This window comes from Sceloporus undulatus, unplaced genomic scaffold (genome assembly GCF_019175285.1).
Source record: "Sceloporus undulatus isolate JIND9_A2432 ecotype Alabama unplaced genomic scaffold, SceUnd_v1.1 scaffold_12, whole genome shotgun sequence".
NCBI classification, from domain to species: domain Eukaryota; kingdom Metazoa; phylum Chordata; class Lepidosauria; order Squamata; family Phrynosomatidae; genus Sceloporus; species Sceloporus undulatus.
Window position 1 is genome coordinate 4,652,845 of NW_024802934.1, and position 25,687 is coordinate 4,678,531.

At 38.5% G+C, this 25,687-nt stretch overlaps 1 protein-coding gene across 2 annotated transcripts in view; it reads left to right on the top strand.

The window, feature by feature from the left end:
- Nucleotides 1–25,687, top strand: part of LOC121917203 (myosin heavy chain, cardiac muscle isoform-like) — a 115,760-nt gene that overhangs the window by 42,414 nt on the left and 47,659 nt on the right. For both annotated transcript variants that reach the window (XM_042442947.1, XM_042442948.1), the window contains 9 exons: nt 2,766–2,945; nt 3,828–3,960; nt 8,735–8,802; nt 12,419–12,506; nt 12,664–12,781; nt 14,120–14,243; nt 18,423–18,559; nt 19,675–19,930; nt 25,146–25,388. In XM_042442947.1, the coding sequence (XP_042298881.1) occupies nt 2,766–2,945; nt 3,828–3,960; nt 8,735–8,802; nt 12,419–12,506; nt 12,664–12,781; nt 14,120–14,243; nt 18,423–18,559; nt 19,675–19,930; nt 25,146–25,388 (1,347 nt within the window). The remainder of the gene's footprint in view (nt 1–2,765; nt 2,946–3,827; nt 3,961–8,734; nt 8,803–12,418; nt 12,507–12,663; nt 12,782–14,119; nt 14,244–18,422; nt 18,560–19,674; nt 19,931–25,145; nt 25,389–25,687) is intronic.

Sequence of the window (25,687 nt, forward strand, 5' to 3'; positions counted from 1 at the left end):
GAAAGAAAAGAGAAACCGCACGTTTCTAAAATATTTAATTTCACAATGCTTGTCGGCATACAATATTTTTTGTTGTTCCATTGTCTGTGTAGATATAGAGATTGTCTGGTTTGCCGACTCCACAACATGCAACATATAATTGTCCATGTGAGAAGCAATCCGTGTCTAGATCTAAACCGAAAAATTCTAAAGATTGGCCCAGAGCTTTGTTGATGGTGATTGCAAATGCCAATCGAATTGGGAATTGCAATCTCTTAAATTGAAATGGCATATACATTGGGGTGTGTTGCTGTTACGTCCAACAGATGGCACTGTTTTAAAAACATATTTTTACCTGTTACAGGTGTGACATCTATACTTAAAAACATATTAGGTACATAAAACATGTGTGTATTCAAATGGAAAGTTGCGTCAAAATTTCAAAGTGATTGGGGAAGAACTTTCGTTTTTTTTTTTTAAATATATATTTATTAATTTCCACCAAAGCAAATATAAAATACATAAACACATCAACAATCCACATTTATACATTCAAATATCCACAGAGTACATAATACATAATGCAATACATGGACAAAACAACATTAAACATAAAACAATTATTTACAGAGTCACAAGCACACCACATTGACTTCCTGCGGAGTGATCTAGAACGTGACATAGCCAAGCTGTACTTTGATACAAAAGAAAATCACCAAATATATCATACCACACTTGCGTTTACCAATTTACCAATGTAGATATGATGTATAAATTAATATCTTATGTATTTTTCTTGAATTACCAATAAAAGTTATTTAACTACAATATGAAGAGATTGTGAGCAGTATATTCAGATCTATATCAGTTTCCCTGAATTTAAAAAATCAACCAAAGGGAGCCAAACCATTTTTTCTTTGTTCCAGTTTAAATTCTCAATATAGCATGTTAGCTTGTCCAATTCCATGTAGTCCATGACCTTCATTATCCATTCCTTCCAAGAGGGTATTGCTTCCCCTTTCCAATATGTTGCGAGAGTTATGCGTGCAGCAGAGATCATATAAAAGAAGAGTTTGCCATGTTTGGCCTCGAGACTATTATCTGCAATCATATTTAGGAGGAAAAGTTTAGGATCAAAACCAAAATCTTTTTTGACAATTAGCTTCATCTTACCATAAATCTGTTTCCAATACTTATTAACCATTTTACAATTCCACCACATATGAAAATAAGAACCTGGGCTGTTGCCGCATTTCCAACACATTGGGCTCTGGTCTTTATATATTTTACAAAGTTTCATAGGAGTGAGATGCCATCTATTTTGCATTTTATGGTAGTTTTCTTTTATGGCTATACAGGTGGTATACTTAAGCCTAACATTCCAATTTTTTTCCCATTGCGATAATGGTAATACTTCCTCCAGTTCCTGTGCCTATTTGATCATACAGGGTTTTATGGTTTCCTCATGCATTTCTAGATCCAGTAAGAGATTATAAAGCTTAGAAATCTTTTTCTTATTTACCCCCAGAATTATTTTATCCACAGTCGAATATGTTGTGTAGATGTTAAAGGATTTCAAATCAAATAAAAATCTCTCTCTAATCTGACGATATAAGAACCAACTAAGATTATAACCCTCTGTTTCCAATTCATCCTGCGCTTTCATAGTTATCTTATTAGTTTTTTTGTCTATTAAAACTAAGTCCTGATAAGTTACCCATCTGTTATTACAAATTACATCGTATCTATGAAAGGCCTCATTAATTGAGGTCCAAAGAGGCAAATTCGGGTACAGCATCAGCTTGAACTTATTCCATACACGAAACAATGCCTTTCTAATTGTATGGTTTGTAAATTCTTTATTAGCGGCTAATTTGTTATAAAATAGAAAGGCATGAATCGATTGGGGAAGAACTTTCGGAGATTTAAGATTTTGAACAAACATTTACATTTTTATTTATATAGATATAGATTGATCATAGTGGTGCTATACTACTACTGCTATAATTAAAGAATAGTCATGTCAGGCAACCCTCTCACTTTCTTGATTTCTCCCCTAGATAGTGCTCAGGGAAGGACTAAAAACAATCAAAAACATCATGTACTCTTTCCCAATTTAATAGCCATTACAGTCAATCTCCATGATTAGTTTTCCCCCCATTCATTTTATGAAGCCTTTTGACTCAAGAAGCTAAATATAGAGCACACACCATAATGCTCTGGTGTAGCTGTTCTCAACCTCTGGCCTTCCAAAGGTTTTGGTTCTTGATTCCCAGAATCCTTGACCATTAGTCATTCTGGCTGGGGCTTCTGGAAATAGAAGTCCTTTTTGTATGAGGGATCAGAAATTGAGAAGCATTGCTTTACAGCCTCAGTATATGTCCTGTATTTTGATAGCTACTTAGGACTACAAAAGAGGGGTGGGCTGGATGATTATTTGTCAGGGCAGAATAATAGCTAGTGGGATGTATTTGGCTCACTAGGTTACAAGATGAACAAACCTGAGCTATAATAATTTTCTCTTGGGTTTCTAGCTGATTTATTGAGAAGAATATCAGCCCTTTAAAGCATTTTGAAAAGCAAAGCATCAATATTATGTCAGCAATCAGCATAAAATATAACATTTTCACACTGTGTCACCATGTTTCCTAGCAGCCTGATAGAGTAATGTATTAATGGCTACAGCAAACATATTCTCCACATGTGGCATTCCTTGATGTTAACCCAAATGTTGTTTTTTGAAAACAAAATCCTAACATTTATCCTCTTATAATGTTTACGAACAGCCCCTGGGCATCTTGTCGATCCTTGAAGAGGAATGCATGTTTCCAAAAGCCACAGATATGACTTTCAAAGCCAAGCTCTATGACAACCATCTTGGCAAATCACCCAACCTGCAGAAACCTAGGCCTGATAAAAAACGGAAATATGAAGCGCATTTTGAACTCTTGCATTATGCTGGAGCGGTAAGTTTAGGACGTTTACAGAGTTGAACACCATTGAAACTTTCCCCTCCAGTGTATTGGACTTCTACCGCAAAATCCTAATAAAATTAAATTCCACAGAATGGTAGAATATAATTCTATATGCATGAAGAGAGTGCCAAGGGAGGGGGTGGGGCTAGAAAAAGTTTTATTGGGATAAAAAAGGACGACATGGTTAGATAAATAGAAAATAGGCTTTACCCGAAGGCCCTAGGTTTAATGCCCAATACCTGCAGAACTGAGAAAGATTTTTGACTGAAACCTTGGAGAGGCACTAATAGTCAGGGTAGACAAAACTGACCTAAATTGATCAGTGTTCTTCCTCATTGCAAGATAGCTTCCTTGCAGGTAAGAAGAAACAAATAGCTGCATAAATAAGCACAATGTGGGATTACTTTTTTAGGAGCTGGGCATATGCTATCAAGTAGATGAATACATTGTGGGAATGATTTTAAAAAATGAGGATAATTGACTACTCAACTGACCTTGGCATTGACATAGGACAAACAAGAATATGAAATGACTGTGTAACAAACAAAAGTTATCTTTCCTCGACTTTGTCTTCTTTTTCCTTTTACCTCCTGTCCTGCCTCTTCCATTTCTTGTCTCTGCGGCTTCATCTGCACTGCAGAAATAATGCAGTTTGATACTGCTTTAACTGCTGTTGCTCAGTGCTATGGAATTTTGGAATTTGTAGTTTTGTAAAATGTTTAGCCTTATCTGTCAGAGAGCTCTGGTGCCACAACAAACTACAAATCCCAGGATTCCATAGCACTGAACCATGGCAGTTAAAGTGATGTCAAAGTGCATTATTTCTGCAGTGCAGATGCAGCCTATTTCTCATCTATCTCCATGTTTTTCTAGGTACCTTACAACATTGTTGGCTGGCTTGAGAAAAACAAAGATCCACTCAATGAAACTGTGGTGGGCACTTTTCAAAAATCTTCCAACAAACTTTTGGCAAGCCTGTTTGAAAATTATGTCAGTGCTGACAGTGGTAAGTGAAGTGACCTTCTTCACTTTAATTCCTAGATCAAAGCTTAGAAGAGATGCTGAGTAAATATACCAGCTCATGATATCGGAAAGTCTTGCTGCCTTAAATGTAATTCCCTTCATAACATCTCTGTAGGAGGCAGAGAGATAGTCATTTTCATTGATTCAATTTAGTCTTCCTGCTGGCTCAAAATAGTCTGAAATCACCTGACACATAGGCATTGCATGCTGTGTCTGAATTCCAGGTGCATCCATAAAGTGCTTTATATGTGCACATTTGAATGTGGCAAATGCGTGTTGGTAAACATGTGTAGGTACACATGCTAGAGAGAGAGGATTGTCTATACTTTCCTGATACAGTTGGAGGGAATGCTACCATGTATTGCATAATGTACAGAAAAACAGACTTGGATTTTAATGGATCATGAAAATACTAGAAGGTGCAAATTTACAGTACTGTTAAACAAATGGCATGCGTGTTCCAGTCAAATGGAGCCTTATATTTCTGTTGGGCTCTAGAATTTTTTTAATCTCTTTGTCAGGAGCGGGAATCATGTAGTTCTCCAAAGGACTGCGGTTCCCAAAATTCCTCACTATTTATTATGTTGGCCACAGATGAAGGGATTTGTAGTCCAGCATGATCTAGAGCTAGGGTCATCAGAATGAGTACTGGAGATGTATTGTGTGAGACACAGTGGTTGTGTGAGACACCCACTGGGACCACACATTACTATCTTTCCCTGAAAAACTACATGACCCCATTGTGTACAAGCCAGTAATGGGTGCTTAAAGCATGACTGATATAGAAAATATCTGTATGCCTTGAAAATGAAGTTTTTAAAAGAGCAATAGTATAAATTTGTTTCCAGTAGGCACAGGCTATGCTGAATTATTTACTTTATTGAAGCTTTTTAAAAACAAAGGCACCCATCCATCTTTAAATTAAGAACACAGCTTGGGAGAGAAATAACTTCTTTGGACTACTGCTCCTAGAATCCCCTACTGGCCACATTGGCTGGGGAATGCTTGCAGCTGTGATTGAAAAAAATAACATTTCCAACCTATCATTAAGGGTAAGCGAAGCACAACTCTATTTTTTTTAAAAAAATAATCTATACAGTACTTGATAAATAAAGAACAGAGTAGTTCTCACTGCCAGATCTCAAAGCTCCATGGGAAACCTCTGCAGAGCAGAAATAATTCTTAACTAACCATTTCACTGCTTTTTGAGCATGGCAATTTGCAGGTTTCTCTATACTAATGTTAAATAAGTAAGACTATGACTCATTACTTGAATTTAGCCATTATATCCTCAAGCCACAATCATTTACAGCATATGTATTATGAACTTCATTTGGGTAGATGTAGTTGTCATGAATCATAAGAGGGTGTCTGGAATGGTGAACAGAGTGCCGGATCCATAATACAGACTAAGAGAAAGGTCTGAGCTGAAATGACACAAATCTGCCATTTGCAAGTCATTGCAGGTAACCGAGAATTGCTGGCCCTTCTTCAGAGATTTCTGTCTGGCACAGAACATTATTCATTGGATTCACTTCTGCGGCCTTTCTATGGTGTCAGCCAAAGGGCATGGCCATTTTAATAGTTATTACTGAAGAGTAATATGAAATGCACTCTCTTCCCTTTTACTTAAACTCATACCATCAGGGGACAAGTGAAAGGTGTCCTTTTTTCTAACATTGGGGTGGCCACATTAACCCCTACAGAAGACATCAGAGGGTCTCATCCCCTGCACAACTCCCACAAAATAATCAAAAATCGTTTGCTTCCAAATACCCCAAACACCTTCTGGAAATGTGAGGAGCATTTCAGCATATTTTTGGGCCCTTGGACCATTTTAAGCCCAAGAGAGGCCTTTTTTTAGCAACAAGAAGTGACTATAAGTCACTTACTGTTTTGGAAAAAAAGGTCTCTCTTTTTCCAGGAGGTGGCCAAATCTTGGGGAAAATGCCATCAACCTCATAGCAGGCTGGGGCAAAGATATATTTTAGCCATTTTTAAAAAAATAATAATTGATCCGGGGGGGGGGGGCTTGGAGCCCACAGAATGGTTCTGATGATCAGAATGCAGCCCATGGACTCCATTTTGCAAACTCCTGATCTAAGGAAGTGAGTTCATGGTAGAACAGATTGTTTGCATGCAGATGGCCACAGGTTCAATCTCTTTATATTGAGGTAGGACTAGAAAGGATTACTGCCTGCAACATCAGAAATGTGCTGCCAAACAGCGTAGACAGTACTGAGTTGGCGGGACCAGAGGTCTAATGTGAAATAAGGGATCTTCTTGTGTCTCTGTATGTTCAGTGTTCAGAACAGTTGATTAATATAGGTGTAATTAATGGGGTTGGTGCCATTGTTCTCAGTCCTCATGGGTAGCAACATACTTGATAAAATCTTCACATCCCAGTGAATTAAAGTGTGGCAGAAGCACTGATAAAAAGAATTGCACTGAGTTTGGAAACTAATGTGTGCACTGAACCATGCAATGTATAAAACTAATTGGTAAATCTCAAGCTGGATAGTTAAATATGCCGCCAGAAAAACATGGGATGCAGCCTTATATCAGGCCAGTCGGTTAGTCCATTTAGATCAAAATTGTTTCTGAGAGCAGCTTTCCAGGGTCTCATGCAGAGATCTTTCCAATCACCTGCTACCTCATCCTCTTAACTGCCAAGGATTAAAGTCTGAAGCAGGTCAATATTGTTTTTCAAGGAACAGCTGTAAGTCAGAGGAAGTTAGGATGTTGCCCATATATTATTTAAAGAACTGGATGTTGACTCTTTTGTTGCTTGAGTAGACCTGGCAATCAGCAATTCATGTGACTAGGGAGATGCTAGGGTCATAGTATCCTGAAAGTCCTCACCACTGCCCAAATCACCATTGCTGCTCCTTGTGGACATTAGTACTTCTTGGCTTGACCACTTATAGATCCAGACCCCACTAATGGCTAGAGAGAGAAAGAGACAATGAATTCATATGCAAGTGGGCATGTGACATGTGTCCCTTACTATCATAATCTGAGCAAGTGGCCAAGTGAACAAGTCATGGCAGTGGAGAGAAACAGGAGCAGAACAGGAGCAGGAAGGTAGTACTGAGTTCAGTGGCATTTATTTATTTATTTCCTGCCTCTCCACAAAGCACCAGGTGGGGCAGGCTCAAAGTGGGGGCAACCATCTTGGTTTGTACTATCTGAGACAATCAGAGACACATTTCATTTTGCAAAATACTAGACCATCACATCTGCTGAAAACTGTGTTCTGAGATCCTACACTTGAACCCAGTTATGAACTCCCAGTATGTATACTGTATATCCATGAAAAATATATGTATTTGAGATAATTATGATAAATATGAAAAATTTAACGCAGATTCTTAGCACTGGAACTTCTTAACCTTTGAAATGATCTCAATTCATTGCACTGATGCATCAGTTGTTATCTTACACCAGTACATGAAAACCATTGTAGAACCAAGATTTTCAGAATAGTACCAACAATTGTCACCATCAACAGCTGATCAATGGATGACTGATCGTTGAATGTTCCTATATTTGCACATCTATCAAGTCCCTTTCTGCAGATTTACTTCCTTTCGCACCTTTGTATATGGACTATACCTGGTTCTGCTTTGTTGTTGAACAGAATCCATCATTTTTTCCCTTGCTTTTTCCCATACATATATTTCTGTGTGCCTGACTCATCCTTACTTGAGTGTCTTTCCCTAATAGCCCCTCCAGAAAGGAAGAAGGTCTATGAAAGTCTGAGGTTTTATTTCTGTACAAACTTATTTTATTTTGGAGATAGACACGTTTTCTTCAACCCAGAGTATTTCCTGGAAACTCCTGTATTACTAAGGACTTTTTATTCCTGCTTCCTAGGGCAGTTTAAATTAACCCAGTATTTTGCAAAATGAAATGTATTTCTATTCGGTCTTATTTGTCTTGGATAGTACAAACTAAGATGGTTGCTGCCAGTAAACACATCTATTGTTTCCATGACACAGATTCAACAGAGATAAAGGGAAGGGTAGACAAAACAGAATGATCCTAATTTTTAATTAGTGTAATATTACTAGAGCACATTAGCACTTTGTGTATTACTCCTGAATAATAATGAAGGCTCAGGGGAAAATGGATGAAAAATTCTGAAATGATACATAAGTCTAGATGTCACTCCTGCTCAATAGGAGGGGGAAAACATGGGGGGGGTTTAACCTGGGATATTACTTCAAGAAAGAATTTTGATGCAATATGAGAATATGCAGGTAGAATCAAAACAAAAAGAACAGGAAATTCTTGATAACTCTAGAGACATTTCCCCTTCAGAACGAGCCCTGAAGCATGTTTAAGCAGCATTTGCACATCTGATTTTTTTTCTATATGCACTTTTCTAGTGTGCTCCTCCTTTTTAGAATTCATTTGCATCTCTCCATCAAAGTATGTATTCTGAAGGGTAAAGTGTAGGAAAGCAGTGATTAGGAAAAAATACAGAAAAGTATGCTAAAATAGGTTCTTCATGTATGGCTAATCTTGGTTGCATCATGGCCATGCATTGCCTTTGGTGCATTGCGGCATCATACAGATTGAAGATCTCACTGAGCCCAAAGAAAATCAGCAGAACCCTGGAAAATTCTTCCTAGAATTTTGTTTATAAACCTTTAAATCAGGCTCGAAATCTGTCCGTTCTCTCAGTGCTGTAATCAAAATTTAACTCAGTTGCTCTGTTTGTATTTCTTTTTTCCCATTACTAAAATGGCAAGTTGATCAAAGTGGAGAGAAGAAACGCAAGAAAGGTGCTTCCTTCCAAACGGTGTCATCAATGCATAAAGTAATTTTCCATTTTCCTTTTAAGTATAATGTGTCGTTTGTCTTTCTACCAACAAAAATTTGTATATTCAAAACAAGAGTAGATCTTGTAAGGGTGTCCTTTCAAGATATATTTTTTTCCAGTTTCTTGGGTAAATACATTTAAAATTTATATTTTGATTCCCCCCACCCACCCAATTCAGTATTTGAGATTAAAGTCCCTACTTCATAATGAATGGAGATAAAAATAATCACCATCACATTCAAGGGCTTCTAACATGAGAAGGTCCTATGGAAGCTCGAAGACTATCAGATTCATTGTGGCCTGTAAGCTTCGGTCGACAGAGGCCAGTTCAGTTTATCCCACAATAAACTTGTGAAGCTTTAAAGAGCCACAAGATTACTTGATATTTTTGAACCAACATATTAGTTTGACTACTTTTTTGGAAGGTGAGTCCAAAGCACAAAGTACTCTACACACATTGATTGTTTCCTGAACTGTTAGTAGAATTCTTCTTTGGCACTTAGGGTGCAGTTGTGTTAGAAAGCAAGGTTCATGTTCCTTGCACAGCATGTTTCTCAGCAGAATTTCTTTAATTTCTTGTGATGGCTAAAACCATCAGTTGGAGGTGCAAATTGTTGTTGGAGTAGTTGTGGGCCGTTAAATACCTGCTCCTGTTCTAAAAGTTTGTTGACATGGTCTGTTTTAACTCTTATTTAAAAATATGATGTAGAGATACGGTGTAGAAATGAATATGATTCATAGGTAAAAATATAATGGATGAAAGAACTAGTGTGGTATAGTGGTTTGAGTGTTGGGCTAGGTCTCCAAAAGACTAGGGTCTGAATCCCTGCTCATTCATGGAAACCCACTGGTTAACCTTGGGCAAGCACATATGTTCTGACTTGGCAGAGATGATCCTGATTAATCCTTTTTCAACTACATTTAAATTGCTCCAGTAATACGTTTTGCCATCTTTACCACACTCTGATGTTGCTTGGCCACATGTGTTCCAGTTTTCATCTGTGAAATGTTAGATGATATGTGTGAGTCACACTCTCTCAGCCACCTCTGAATAAATCTTGCCAAGAAAATACTATGATAAGGTTGCCATCAATTAGAGTCAACAGTCAGGCACATAACAGCATCAGTAGTGATGGATAAAACAGAATTTCAAAGGTTTTATTTTTATTTATTAACATACATCTGAGAACCATCTACAGAAACTAAGGGACAAGGGATGTAATTGCCTTGCTGAGGTTACAATTTTGTCTACCAGCTGTGGCAGTTCCCGCTTATATTAATCAGACAGGTTGACTTGCTGGCCATAAATACAATTTGGATGAATCCTGGTTGAATCATTGTTGTTCACACATGTCCCAAATGCACACCATGCACTGGGGAGGGGTGGGGGAGCTGGCAAAAATCTGCTTAACGTGGGTTTTTTTTGGGGGGGGGGGTTCCCAACTTTTCCTGAAAGATCTACATCATCGGCAGTGTGAATAAGCTTCCAAATCGATTTGGATCACTCTGTATTGTTCCTTTGAAGGGAGGCAGCTCCGTTTGAACCTGAAACGATGGCATGTGTGAATAACGCTAGGGTTAAAATGACTTGAAGAGATTCACGAACAAAAAACAAAATGGGAACAACAAAGCCAATATGCATCAGTGCAGTGATCCACATCTCCTTGAGACAAAAAATGAGTGTGAATGCCCCCTTCCTATGTTTGGATTTTGTCACAATGAGAAAAAAGACAGGATGCTCCTGTCAATATAGTGCAGTTTGGCAAAGATTGTCATACAATGTCACGAATATCCCGTCATTATCCTGTGACTAAACAGGAATTATAGCACTGCTTTTTATTCATGGGTGCTATAATTTCTGTTTATTCACGGGATAATCATGGGATATTTGCAATGTTGTGTGATAATCTTTGCACTATGCTGTCGAGAGCATTCCACGATGCTCCCGTCTTTTCCCCCAATGTAATAAACCCCTTAGCAATCACTAAAGCAGGGATCTATTAGCTATTCACATAAGTAGGGAGTCCTGACAGATAAAGGGGAGTGAACATCTCCAGTTCACTCCAAAGGGAGTGATACGGAGTTTTTACTGTCCCAGTTCTAAGCCCCTCGCAACATTATCACTTCTGACAGGTGGCCCAGGAAAATGAGATGGCATAAGCAATCCAGCCTTGACCTTAAAGCATTAACCCATTGCTATTTGCTGTTCAATAGAACAACCAGGTGCTCATCCCTTTTCTCTATTCCCTCCCCTCGTTCTATTTAGGCAAGGGAGACAGGGTCTGGAGGTCTTCTTTTGATTATGAAAGTAAAGGTGTATTCTGGGAAGACAGCTTTTTAAAAATTCTCTTTCATACAGAGTTGTAATATTAGCAGCACACCACAGGAGAATATTGGAAGCATCTGCTTCCTGTTTTAAACCAACTGCTGTTTTTGATTGCTTCCAAATTGACAATTTCAGTTCATTTAAAATTTAAACTCTGTTTTATTGAAAGAAGCTAAGGTAACAAAGCCTCAGTCTGATCCTGACCTTTCAAAAGTATTCACTGCTGTTATTCTTCAGTGCCTTCAAGTTGACTGAATGATAACAACCATATCATAAGGTTTTCTTGGCAAGATTTATTCAAAGAATGTTTGGCACTGGCAGATGGAGTCTGACTTGCCAAATATCACCCAGTGGGTTTCCATGGCTAAGTGGGAATGAATCCTGGTCTCCCAGAATCTTAGTCCAGCACTTAACTACTACACCACACCAGCTCTTTTTTAAAAAGCAGAGTACATGTGTACTGTAGAAATAATGTAGTTTAACACCACTTTAACTGCCTTGATTTCATTCTACAGAGTCCTGAGATTTGTAGTTTTGTGAGGCACCAGTACTTTTTGAGAAAGCTAAAGATCCTGTAAAACTAGAAATCCCTGGATTCCATAAGACTGAGCTACAACACTTAAATGGTGTCAAACTGCATTATTCCTACAGTACAGATGCATTTAAAAAACCCAAAAATAATGGCTATAGAAGATCTACAAAATTTCACCTAGACAAGGAGAAAATTGAAATAATAGAGTTCACATAGCTGGGCTCATATATTGATGAAAATGAAGATTGCAGTCAAGAAATTAGAAGACGACTAGGTTTGGGAAAAACAGTTATGAGAGAACTGGACAAGATCATAAATTGTAAAGACATAACTCTGAATACTAAAACGAGGATATTCCAAGCCATTGTATTTCCCATCACAATGGAAATTATCACATGGAGGAGACAAGCGTCCTTCTCCCATTGTTAAATCGTCTCATTTGTGGGATCAGGGGGAAGATTATCACACATCCACACACTTATCCTTTTCTTCTACTGTCCGTAAATAGTAATGGACCCATCATTTGGTATTAATGGGAGTTTCCGTTAATACCACATGATGGGCCCATTACTGTTTACCAATGGGAGAGGAATGGGAGAAGTGCAGGGGTGTGTGATAATCTTCTCCCTGATCCCACAAATGAGATGGTTTAATGACCAGAGAAGGATGCTTGCCTCCTGATAATCTTCCATGTGCTGATGGGTGAAAACAGTTCTATGATTTAACTAGTTTTTACTCTCCCTTTCTTTTTACAGGAAAATTTAAACAAACTGATGACCAATCTAAAATCTACAGCTCCCCACTTTGTGCGCTGTATTATTCCCAATGAAACAAAAAGTCCAGGTAAATCAAATCTTCCTTTTGATGGTACATCTTCTTAGATCTCTCTCTCTCTCTCTCTCTCTCTCTCTCTCTCTCGCTCACACACACACACAATGTTCTCATTGTTTGATTATAATAAATTTCTTCTCCCCCGCTTTCACTATTTTTTTCTTCCCAGGTGTGATGGATGCTTTCCTTGTCCTTCATCAGCTTCGCTGTAATGGTGTCTTGGAAGGAATTCGTATTTGTCGCAAAGGTTTTCCAAACAGAGTTGTCTATGCTGACTTTAAGCAAAGGTGGTATAAACATTAGTGGTGTCTCTTTAGGATCTTTCTTTTCAGTTCAGTAACTGTTGCTGTTAATTTCTTCCACATATTATTTACATTGGGATAAAAGATCTCTATAACGTTCTATTAACATAGGAAGGTCGTGTGTGTTTGTGTTTGCATGTCTGTATGCAGCTCCCATTTATTTGTGCAACCAAAAAGAAGAAGAATCCAAAGGTTTTGCTATGTTTATAAAGTTCTGTTTGTTAATCACATCAATATATCTGTATCAGTTTTGATGTATATTTCTTAGAGTGATTAATAAATAGAGCTTTATAAATGAATTAACAAAATGTTTCAGTTCCTGCCTTCTTTAGCTAGATTTCAGGTTGCATATAGGATTCAACACTCATCTTACACAAATCCAGTTGTCTTCTCTCAAATATATTATCATACTTAACGACCATCCAAGGTAGTGATCTGACATGCTACCTTGGATTGAGTTTATTTTCAATTTTAACAAGTGAAGAAGACAACTGAGGAGTTTTGAAATGAATTTTAAAATTTATTTATGAATTTCCATTCGGTACGTCCTCTAAGAAATACATATTTGACTATTCTGTGGTCTTGGTCTGATCCTTTGGGTTTTTCCAAAAGACCCCATGCTCTTCTCCATAACACCATCATTTTAAATTCCTCTCATAAGGCTTATTTATAGAGAGTAAGAGCTTTAAGGTAAAATATGCTAGTATTTTTGTGCAACCCTTTTTACTTTGGACGTCATCTGCCACTGAAATGTGGCCTTTTGAGAATTTCTCTGTAATTGAATTCGTCTCTCCAACTTAAAGAGGCTTCCCATCCTTGATCTATCCCTTGATCCACCCTTGATCTTTCCCAGCCACTTAAACATTTACTGAGAATTTGAAATCAGATATCTGATGTGAAAGGCAGGATTTAAGCTCCTTGAAGATTTTTTTTTTGATATGCAAATCTACTGATTTATAGTTAAACATTTTAGAGAATTGTCCACTTGAAGGCTGAAAAGAATACTGAATTTCCTGTCTAAATTCTTTCTACAAGCAGCTTAATTTTCCTTCTGAAAGGCATAAAGGATATTGTTTTTGTTTTTGTGTGCTTTCATGTCATTTCTGACTTATGGCAACCCTAAGGCAAATTTATCATAGAGCTTTCTATGCCATGATATTATTATAGTTGTCTTTCAACAATATGTAGTGATGTTTTTAAAAGTGGGCATGTACAGAATACATTTCCCTTCTCATGGATAGAACTGGGATGGGAGGAGATAAAGCTTCCAGTCAAGATTATGTTCAGAATCTCATTTCTGTGTTCTTTATCTGCACTTATCAGGTACCGCATTCTAAATCCTTCTGCAATTCCCGAGGACAAATTTGTGGACAGTAGAAAAGCTGCTGAAAAATTACTTGGTTCTTTAGATATTGATATCAATCAGTACCGCTTTGGACACACAAAGGTAAAGCAGCTTGTTTTAATCTTCTCTTCAGCTCAGGGAATCAGCTGAGAGCATTTGATGATGCAGCACTGATGAAATTAAACAGATGTGGACATGATCAATAGGGTTTGGGAAGAGATTGCTAGAAGCTTGATATCAGATGTCCTGACCTTTCTAAGAAACAATAGGGGTAAAGAAGCGAGGCACAAAAATAAAGAATTATTTTGCTGACCATTTTTTCCATCCCTAACCCCATCCCCGGGTAGGCTGCAATGCCTCCCATCATGAAAAACAATGCCACTTCTACTCCAAAATGGTGGCCAAAGGTAGGGTTGCCAGATCTCTGGTCCTCAGGATGAAGAGGAGAAATCTCAAGGTGAAAGTTAATGGCATATATATACTAAAGTGTAGACATGTTACGCGAGGCGGCCATGTATGTGCGTGCAGAGCGCGCACTAGGGTAGAAAGGGTGGTGCTTCTGCATCCCCCTAACACAGTGCGCGCTCTGCATGCACAAATGGGCGGCGGGCCGTTCCACACGCCGCCCGCCATGAGGAGGTCACGACCGCGCCGCCTCTAACAGGGCAGCACGGACGTGACGTCCTGCGCTCCGAACCAGGGCCATATGCACCCTTTCACGAGCAGGAAGAGGCTCCGTTTCAGAGCTCCTTGCCTGGTTTGGTCCGCGGGCGCAGCCTTCAATGGCTGCGCTCAGCGCCAAAGGGAGAAGGGGGTCAAGACGCCCTTTCCCTTCCCTCCCCGCCGCACGCGTGGTGTCCTTGGGGCGTAAGCCCCAAGGACACCCCTTTCCAGGCTGCGGGAAGCGTCCTTTTGCCGCTTCCCGCAGCAGGGAAAGCGGCAGATCAGGCCCTCAGCGGCTGCCGCTTCTGGCAACTGAGGCCCCGATACTCCGGGGAAAGGGGGGGGTACAGCCCGCCCCAAATGGCCGGTCTTAACCCACCACATTCATGTAATTGTAGTTGATGATCAAGACCTTTTGGACTACAGTCCTATAATCCCAATAGAAGAGTTATGTTAAAAAAAGTGACATGTCAGGTAGCAGAGTTACTTGTTTAGAATTGCCTATACTGGGTGGGGTTTATGGGAGTTCGAGTCCAAAATGTAATTTCCCCTGTAAGGAGAGAGTTATGTAGATTCAGCACAGAGGATAGTGCTGGAAGAAGGAAAGGCAATGCTGCGGCAAAAAAACCCAAACACAAAACCCTCCCTCAACCCCGCACGAAGCACAGCCCCTAGCAAATGACTGGGTTTGTTAATGTTTCCTTTTAAACAGACATTGGGAGTATAAATATTACAACAGTTGCCCTACTTAAACTACACATGGGGTTAAGATAGGAATTACAAGTAAAACATTCTGACTTTTGACAGGCAGCAAGGATTCTTATGCCAAGCAAAAGAATGTAAGCTGAGTCCTTTAAGTGCAGACAGATACAGACATCCTGATTGCAAATAAACAAAACAAAGCCAACTGGACACATATACACAGCAGTCCACTGATCTGAGACCTAGGCACACTAAGAAGTTGATAGTTTCTTCCTTTATACATCCGTTGTTATAGAGTGTTCTGGTGTCAGCTGCTTGTGTAACTGAGGGAGCAATGCTGGTTTGCCCAAAAAGATGGGTGAAAGGCCTAGATGAGCTTGGAAAATTTAGTTTTGGAGGACTACAGCTCCTAGACGTCCACAGCCAGTCATCATACTGGCTGGGGGATTTTAGGAGGTGTTGTGTTGTTGTTGTTGTTGTTGTTGCTGTTGTTGTTGTTATTATTATTATTAAATGATCATTTCCAATCTGAGCAAATTTTCATAACAGCCATCTGCAACTGTTTGAAATTGATATGGAGTGAAAGGAAGAGTGTACTCTGGTATTTCGCTTGGGACACAGGTAACCTCCATTGCAATATCATTAGCAATGGCTATAAAGATAGTGCTATGGGAAAACCCATCCATAAGATTACAATGGGCTATGCTGGTTGTGGGATTCTAGTATTTCTAAGCCCCAAAAGTAACTTCTCCGGGATTTGATTTTCTAAATCTTTTCCCAGATGTAACAGTATAAGGACCTCTTGAGAAATTCAACATAAGAAAGGGGCAGATAGTTTTACATAGGGCAGGGGCAGCCTGAATCTCAAGGGAAGTTACTTTTCTGTTGCTTAATGGATTGAAATGTTGTTACCTGTCATTTATTGCCCTTCGTTCCCGGTCCCCGTATGGCTGAGAAGAAGGAATGATATCTGCTTCCTTCCAGGGGATGACATGTCATCATCCCTCCTCCTCCCCAGTGTTCATGTATTTAGTGTGAATAATTGAATATATATTCATGTATTCTCTCTCACCAAAGTTCAACCCCATCTGTGAATGTTTGGGGGTGTGCATCATGCATTCTGTCAAGCTCTACTTACATATTCATATGTATGTAGTATTATATTACATTCATATGTGTGCAGGGTTCAGATTTTCTGTTACAAACTTTATGAGACCTGATTCTATGCTTCTCCACTGGTCCTGTAAGAGGCTTGATTGCTTCAGCCACAAATCCACTCTTCCATATGGTGCATGTTAGTGGGAAAATAGGAGCATTATGTGATGGAAATAAGGTGAAGAATAAAGCCCATGATGGAGAATGCACTGTGGCCCAAAACACACAGGCAAAATATGGCAGCTTCTCGCTACCTTAGAGGTGTGGTTTTCAAACGATGCATGCCCCAAAACAGCAAGAAGCCACTCCTGTGCTGCCAGAAGGAGTCTGCCACCACAGCAAAAAGCTAGAATAATCTGACTTCTGGCAGATTCAGATTCAGACCACAGCGGTGGCCCAGTGTGATTGTGACTGGAGCAGCCAGAGGCTGCTTCTACAGGGCCATCTGCTTTGTCCCTGTGTTACCCCTTTGGATTAAACTGGGATGGTTGATTACTGTTTGAGAGTGTAAAAACTACTTTGGCAGAGACTGTTTATTGGTGTTAGCTGCCCTTGATTTGGTTCTGACTCATGGCAACCCTGTGGATGAGACATCTCCAAGAATCCCTATCCTTCAGTGCCCTATCCAGATCCTGCAAGCACTTGCCCATAACCTCCCTAATTGAATCTATCCGTCTGGTTTGTGGTCTTCCTCTAGAGACCATCTTAACTGACAACAGAAATAGCATTTGTGATAATATATAGGCCCATAACTCTAATATCATCACTTTTAATTGCCTGTATGATTTTTAACATCTTTGTCTGATGAAGAAGCCAGTGATGGTTCAAAAGCTTGCATGATGTATTTTCTGAATTTTGATTGGCCAATAAAGTATCACTCTTTTGTGGGTTTTGTACTTTGCTGAGATTGTCATATTTACAAATATTTTTCTATCCCTAGATAAGAAGTTTGTTTTGACAAACCTTAGTTTGTTCCTGGAAATGGGCACTGACAATGGTCAGGAAACCCATGTGAAAAAATATATTTATAACCCTACAGATTAAATAGCTAGAATAAAAGCAAATCATAATATTCGGTATTAGATAAAATTAAAAATAGAATAGGAAGTAAATCTGACATGAGATCAGTAGCCTGCCATCTGGAGATATGTAATTTACAGGTCTGATAGTACCTGTAATGCTTTAAAATGGCACTGATTATTACTAATAGCTAGCTTTTCAGGGAAATTGATGGATAATGAAAGAGAGTAGAATTAATAGTCATCTTTATGATTTTTTTAAACATTGAGAAAGATAGTGACATAGATCACAAGCTTTAAAATGTTGAGATTTTAAATTCTGTCCTTTCCTCTCCCTTTAAGCAAAGTGGGGCATCATTGTAAGTGTGGTAGATGTAAAAACATATCAAGGGTGGTAGCGAATGAACATCTCCATAAAAAGGACACTTTGCCAGGACAAGGTACAAGATCTTATGCTGTTATCCTTATTATCCTGCTGCTGCTCTAGAAATCTGTTCGTACAAGTAGCAACCTTAACTAATCAGACTGGAGGCTAAAGACAGTGTTACTTTCAACTAAAACAGACCTACTGAGTAGAACTTGTGTTATTTCTCACTAGATTCACATTCATTTTAGAGGATTTTTTTGTAGTGGAAACTAATGCCAGCTTTTATCCTATATTATTGCTGAATGATCATGTTAAACAAACACAGGTTTATTGACTTTATTCTGCAGTGGTCCTAAATGAATTGTACTTTTCCAGGTTTTCTTTAAGGCTGGCCTCCTGGGACATCTGGAAGAAATGCGGGATGAGAGACTAGCCAAGATTTTAACACTCATTCAGGCAAGAGCACGAGGCAAATTGATGCGCATTGAGTTCCAGAAGATTGTTGAGCGAAGGTATTATGGAGCAGTCTGCTCATGTTGTGACATGTTTGAGGACAAATTCTCCCCAACTGGCAATATGGTTGATTGGTGTTGTTGAGTGCCTTCAAGTCATTTCCCTATGATGACCCTAAGGCAAATCTGTCATAGAGGTTTCTGGGGCTGAGTGTGTGTAACTTGCCCAAGGCCAGTCAATGGGTTTCCATGGCCTAGAGGGTAATCAATCCCTAATTTCCAGAGTCATAGTCCAATTCAACCACTACATCATGCTGGTTCTCTTGACTGATGGGAAGGGACAATATCACTAGAACACAAGTGATTCTTTGATGTAAGACATCTGGCAGTTATTTTGACCTTATGAAGCTCTGAAAGGGAATAGAAAATGTTTTTTGTTTCTCTTTATACTTAATCAGTACAACCAGAATTTGGAAATGTTTTGTCAGACTACAACTCCTATATTCTCAAGCCACTGGTTGGGCTGGGTGAGGTTTCCTGATAGTCCAGAGAAAGAATTTTTCAAAGCTCTCTGAGTACAATATAATATCATTTGGAATGAATGTTAGAGGACAAATGGTAAATGCTGGTACAGTATATGGCCTTTCTTATAAAGGATAAAAAGTTATTCTTTAGAAAGCAATGCAGAATAACAATAAGCAATAGATAGCTTATACGGATATGGATATTACTGTAGATGTCCATCTTCTATCTTCCTGACCTCATGGAATATTCAAGGCAGCTCACAGTACAAATTAATATGATGAAACAATACAATAGCATACAAACTGACAGTAGCGACTGTTATTATGTTTGAATGTGCTTTTAAAGGCCATCAGAGATTTAAATAATTCTCGATTTACTTAAAAGTGAAAAATGTAGCGCAGAAGTGGATATGTACTCTATGTAGTATATAAAAGAAAGATTAGAACCTTAAAATCATGTCCAAATACTGTAGGATTTAGTAAGACAAAAATAAATAAATCACACATAGCCTTTACTGTAATTTTTGTTTTAAAAAAGCCTTAATCATGTGAGAGGGCCAAAACATTAAGAATAAAAATTTACAAATTTCAAATATCTTACTTAGACACCTTGAAAACTGAGGAGAATTTGCTTCTTCTTTTTAAAACCAGAGACGCGCTCCTTGTGATCCAATGGAATATCAGAGCTTTTATGGCTGTGAAAAACTGGCCATGGATGAAGCTTTTCTTTAAGATCAAACCCCTGCTGAAATCTGCAGAAACTGAAAAAGAGATGGCAAATATGAAGGAAGAGTTCCTAAAATTAAAGGAGGCCTTGGAGAAATCGGAAGCCAGGAGGAAAGAGCTGGAAGAAAAACAAGTTTCTCTGGTTCAGGAGAAGAATGACCTGCTCCTTCAGTTGCAAGCAGTGAGTGGATCAAATATTTTTGTTGATGTATTGGACCCAATCTTGGCCGTGGTGCATGAGATTTACAATAGCATAATTTTCTTTAACATGAACCAGAAAGCTGGTACAATTAGGTCTCCAAAAGCTATCTGTTTTATGGAGGAATAACTTTTATGAACTAGATCATACTTTATAAGGTGCATTAACAGAAGAGTCACATTTTTCTTTCTTTCCTTAATACAGTGAATACAATTCATTTAATTGCATGGTTCTTGCTATGAATCATAAAGTGATATGAATAGAGAAATAGAGATGAAGACTTTGCCAGAGCAATTATGAGTATGCTTCTCAGTATCTAGTAAAAATAGAATCTGAAGGCACCAGTGCTGTTTACAAGAACTGGCTTTGACTGAGAACAGATTGTCAAAGATTTTCACCATGGGGTACAAGGGGGAATGGAGCAGATAATGTGAATTTTTCTCGAACTGCCTGAGACAAAACCAAAGAGCTATTGTTTGGTTTGCTTCACTTGCTTTTTGGACCAAGGACAGACAGAAGAACATTAACTCTTCATGTTAATGACAACACTGCCATATTGAGGTCTCTTGAATAAAGGGGAGGAGGAAAATATGCCTTCCTGCTAGGAAGACCCCTGTATTTGTGGCTCCATCCTGATTTTTTTTTAAAGGACAAGATGTATAAACCAGGGCTACAGGGAATGAGCACCACAGTTCATTTGCTCCCATACCAATTCTTGCTAGCCGTTGTGAATCAGTTTCCCCCCAAAACTTAACATTTGCCCTCAAAAGACGGGAAGTACAATGGACTAAGCCATGTTGATCACTGGATATGAATTACTGTCTTTGTATAAATGAGCCACCAGAACCCGAATACCTAAGGCAGAATCCAATCTCTACGGCTGAATCTGCATCAATTTACAGAGTCAGCTGAGAGACAACAGTTCAGAGCAAGGATGAGCAACATGTATCCCAGCCCTTCATCTAGCCCTAGAAGTGTTTTAATGTCATGTCACCTCCATTTTCTTTTTTGTTACAGTGGTGCAGCCTGGTAAATATATGCAGTGGTGTCACTAGGGGGATGTGGAGTGTATGGACTGCTTCAGGTGACACTCTAAGGGGGGGAGGTGAGACCATTGCTCCTCAAACAACTGCCTTTCAGCAGAAAGGGCTGTGGCCTTCACCTGTGTCTCTTTAAAATACTGAAGAGATGGGGTGAGGCTTAGTGGCAGGAGAAAGGAGAGTCCCTAGTTTTTAAATTTTATTTTTTTAAATTTTTATATTAAAACATTTTTTTATAAAAATAAATTCTTTAGAAACATCATATTTTACCAAATTGGCACTTCAGCCCCATGAAACTATGTGTATGTATATGCAAATGCATTTAGGCTGTGCATATGATATTGTAATTTAAAGATATGTTTTTCATTTTTCTAGTTATGTGACAACTATTACCATGATATTCAGTAATATAGAGAAATTATGATTAATTTGTAATCTTTGCAAAAATACTCCCTCCCCCCACAAAGAAAATACACTGTTATACTCCAGCAGTGTTCACCAGTGTTTCCAAGATGAGGGAAGTAATTCTAGAACATGGAGACACATCCCCTGAAAAATCTTTTGGCACTGTCAGTGTTGTGATAAGGGGGTGATTTCAGAAATACTCAATATATTTTTAATTACTAATTTTGTTGGGAGGGGGCATGGTGCCCATCTTCTTAATTTTTATAAATATTTACCTGATTCCATGTAAACATGCCTTCTCTTTAGTGTTGCCACACTTCAAGTAGTTAGGGCTTCCTTCCAACTGTTTGCAAGCTTTTAAATGTCGCTAAACATGACACTATGGACTGAAGCATGTGTGCTCACACAGAAGGCAAACATGCACATAGTAGTTGCCTGTACTATGCATGTGAGTTTTGCTCACACAACAGTGCAGCTTTACTCTTCCCCAAAATAATTCCTACAAGCACTCTTGAAAATTGATTAGTGTAGCAAGGCATTGAGGCAGGGTTCATATTGCTGTGGTTCATCCCTTCTTCTTTTTGTTTAAAAAGTAGACACTACAAGCATTTCCACCATGGAATAAGGCAATAAGTGAGCACAGAGCTTTCAGGCATTTTTTTTAAAAAATCAAGATGTCACAGAATAGTGATGTACCATGTCACAACATTAGCTATGTAAGACAGACTGTCCTACAGGTGCTTGTCACAGACATACAGCTATCTCTCCACAATCTCAATACTCATGGATGTGTTATATCTGGAAAAATAATCATTTTTCTAGTGACAAATGATTCCAATCAAAATGCTAAGGAAACTGGTGTCTTGGAAGTCAAAACCTGTTTTTCCTGTAAACAATCAAATACTAACTCTGCATTAAAAAAAAAAAAAAAACTAAGGCAACCACATGGACATACCAAACACCATAACCATAACCACGTGAAAAGACTCTTAATGAACATAATAGAGAGCAAAACACTTCAATTTTTGAATGGACTCACAGATTTCAATCCAATATGTGCTTTGAGAGCCCCTATCTACTAAGCTCTGTCTTCACAACACCTGCACAGCACAAGCTTTTTTTCTTTAAACTATGTTTAGTTCTTTAAACTATGGCCTTGTAGTCATTAGTCATTTATTTGGAACAGAAAGGTCTTCACAGATGTTTATTATCATGAGAAAAGCCCTAAAGTACATAACAGGTTGAAACATGACAGGTCCTTTCTAGCTCGTTAAATATATTTTGGTCATGTTGAAACTTGGGCTGACTTTGTTGTCCAGCCTTTAAGAACTTCAAAGACAAACCAAGTCTCAACATCTCCAAGAACCAGCCTGTCATAGTAGTTTGAGCATTGGACTATGACTCTGGATATCAAGCTCAACTATGGAAACGCACTGGGTGACCCTGGGCAAGTCACCCTTTCTCAACCTCATCTGAAGAAACTTGCCAAGAAAACCCAGGATAGGTTTGCCTTAGGATTGCAATAAGTCAGAAATGACTTGAAGGCAAACAACACACAGACACACTTAAAAATCATGAACATGTGCAATGAGGTATATAACACTACAAAGGAGAGCCATGATTAGATGAAGAATAGCTGTGGAAATTAACAATTTTACATTGTACATTTTAAAGTCTTCAGAATCTGGAAGAAATAAGTGCTGCTTATTCTTTTCAAGTATTGTATCTTGCGATTAAATATTCTCAGAATTTCTTTCTCACGGTAAAAGGCAGTCATTAGACACATTCATATCCAGCTGGTAGTTGATAGCTACATTATTTTGAATTAAATTTAGACTTCTCTGGCTTCTGTCTTTAAATAAATACCCTAAAAGAATATAACAATAACTGGTCTCCATAATTTGTTCAGCTAAGAATTGCAACCTTAGTTTCACTGTGAGTTAGTTTACAATACTTTACATGTAAATAAATGAGCTAAAAAACTTAAAATGCTTGGATATAAATAATAACATTTTAATCCATATTCCAATATGTAGAGTCGGTTACCATGGTAAAATGTTGGAACAAGGAAATGTTAAACTTGGAGAAGTGGCATTTTACATACAATTTGCAAGTGTGCCACTGAAATAACAAGAAAATTATTTTTAAAGATAACAGAATACACATTTTTGTGTATGAGAACTCAGTCATTGTGTCCCAATGTGACTGACTGTTTGTTGTCATTACACATTGCAGCTTTAACATTTTAAATGGTTTATAATTATTAACTCGTTCATTCTCCTAAGTCTGGTGTCAGATGGAACATGAGAAATTGTGGCTACACAATAGTAGTATGTCTGTGACACTAATTTCATTTAGGATGCAGTTCTAACTCTACTTACTAGGGAGTATGCCCCATGGAACACAGATTTTTTTCTGAGCAGACACGTATAGCATTGGATGGTTATGAATACTTATGGACCTGTACTATGCTACCTTTCATGATGGTAGCATATGGTGAAACACCTTTTCTGGGAAAGCTTGCTTAGCCACTTTTTATCATCTGTTTGGTCTAACAGTGCTAAGTCCAGTCATCACTCTTTTACATCTAATTTGGCTGTACAGGCTCTGTTTGGTCTTAAGTTTGTCAAATTTCAGACACCTGAGCAGGCAATGGAGCCGAGAGAGCTCTTCTGAGTCTTTTTTGCCCAGGAGGCTACTTTCTATGAAAATGGGGCTCCTGTGTGACCCAAACACCCAAAAAAGGGAAGCACGTCCCAGCTCTGTTGTCTGTTTTATGTCTCAGTTTTCCACCATTGCCAACCAGAAGTCTTAGTTTTGATATCTGCTTTTTTAATAAGTGTATTATATTGTTGATCCCCACCAGGCAAACCCATAATTAATGGGCTTTGTGAGAAACCCTTTTGCCAGGATGGGAAATTCCAGTCAATCCCATGATCCATCTGTCAGATTATAATGGGACGCACAATTAATATTCCCACATTAGAAGAGTAGAACGATAGATGACATGATGGCTGAAGGGCTACACATTGAAAAGGTTTGCCTCACAAGGCAAGACGGCATATGATAGATTTAAGTTGCTGGAAATTAGGCTGAGTTGCAAAATGAAAAGAAATGTCCTGACTTCAGGAGAAATTTGTCAAGGAAATCAACTACTTTGAGGGTTAGTGGGCTCCCCTTGATCTTCAGGTCTGGATGTTTTTTCCCCAGAGTTTTGAAGTAGAAGTTACAAGTAGTATAGTCACCAGAAATAAGTTATTTTTTGTTTAACCATGAGTGCAGAATATCACATCTCTGAGAATAATATTGCTTTCTTTGGTGCAGAGAATAATATTTTGTAGTCACTGTTAAAAGTCACTGTAGAACTATTCTGAGCAGACTTTTTCAAGTTTTATGCTATTCATTTATCAATTCTGGGGTTCCTTTTCAAAAAAAAAAGGAGTGAAAAAAGTGGTGAGTAATGCTACAAGTAAAGTAGCATGTTAATTTTGATAATGGTAATAAATTATTTTGAGGAGTTTCTGATTCAAAACAACTGCCTTTAGAAAGAGACTTTCCTACTCTGACTTTAGCTCTTAATCATCTGCACTGGGGACAATGGTGACTACATGGCTCCCTCCAATCTTAGAATTTGGTATACAGATGTTTGGGTGTATGCAGGCGTCCTGGACGATGGAGAAAACCATGAAGGAGAATCTGTTTGCTAACAAATGTTTCTACTAGCCACTAATGCAGTCTGTAAATCTCAACAGGAGCAAGATACACTGGCAGATGCAGAGGAAAGATGTGACTTGCTGATTAAATCCAAGATCCAGCTGGAGGCCAAAGTCAAAGAACTGACTGAACGGGTGGAAGATGAAGAGGAGATGAACTCTGAGCTGACATCCAAGAAGAGAAAGCTGGAAGATGAATGCTCTGAGCTGAAGAAAGACATTGATGACCTTGAAATAACGCTGGCAAAAGTTGAGAAAGAAAAACATGCCACTGAAAATAAGGTAGTTCTAATGCTTGGATTTTTTTTAAAAAAAATAATTCCTGGGGTAGCTTGATGTTGGTAGATGACATACAAAAATTAACATTACAGAAGAAGCCCATGACTGGAATGTGATCTGTCTCTTCACATTTGAGGTACAAAGAACTGTATCCTTTCTCCTCAGTGTGTTACCTTGATGAAAGAAACATGTACCTCTGTGTGGGGAGAGATGCGTCTTCTTTATCACCTTCATTGCTGTTGCTCTGTGAACATTCCCTGTTTTCAATGACAAATGCAAGATATTATCCAGGATATCTGAGA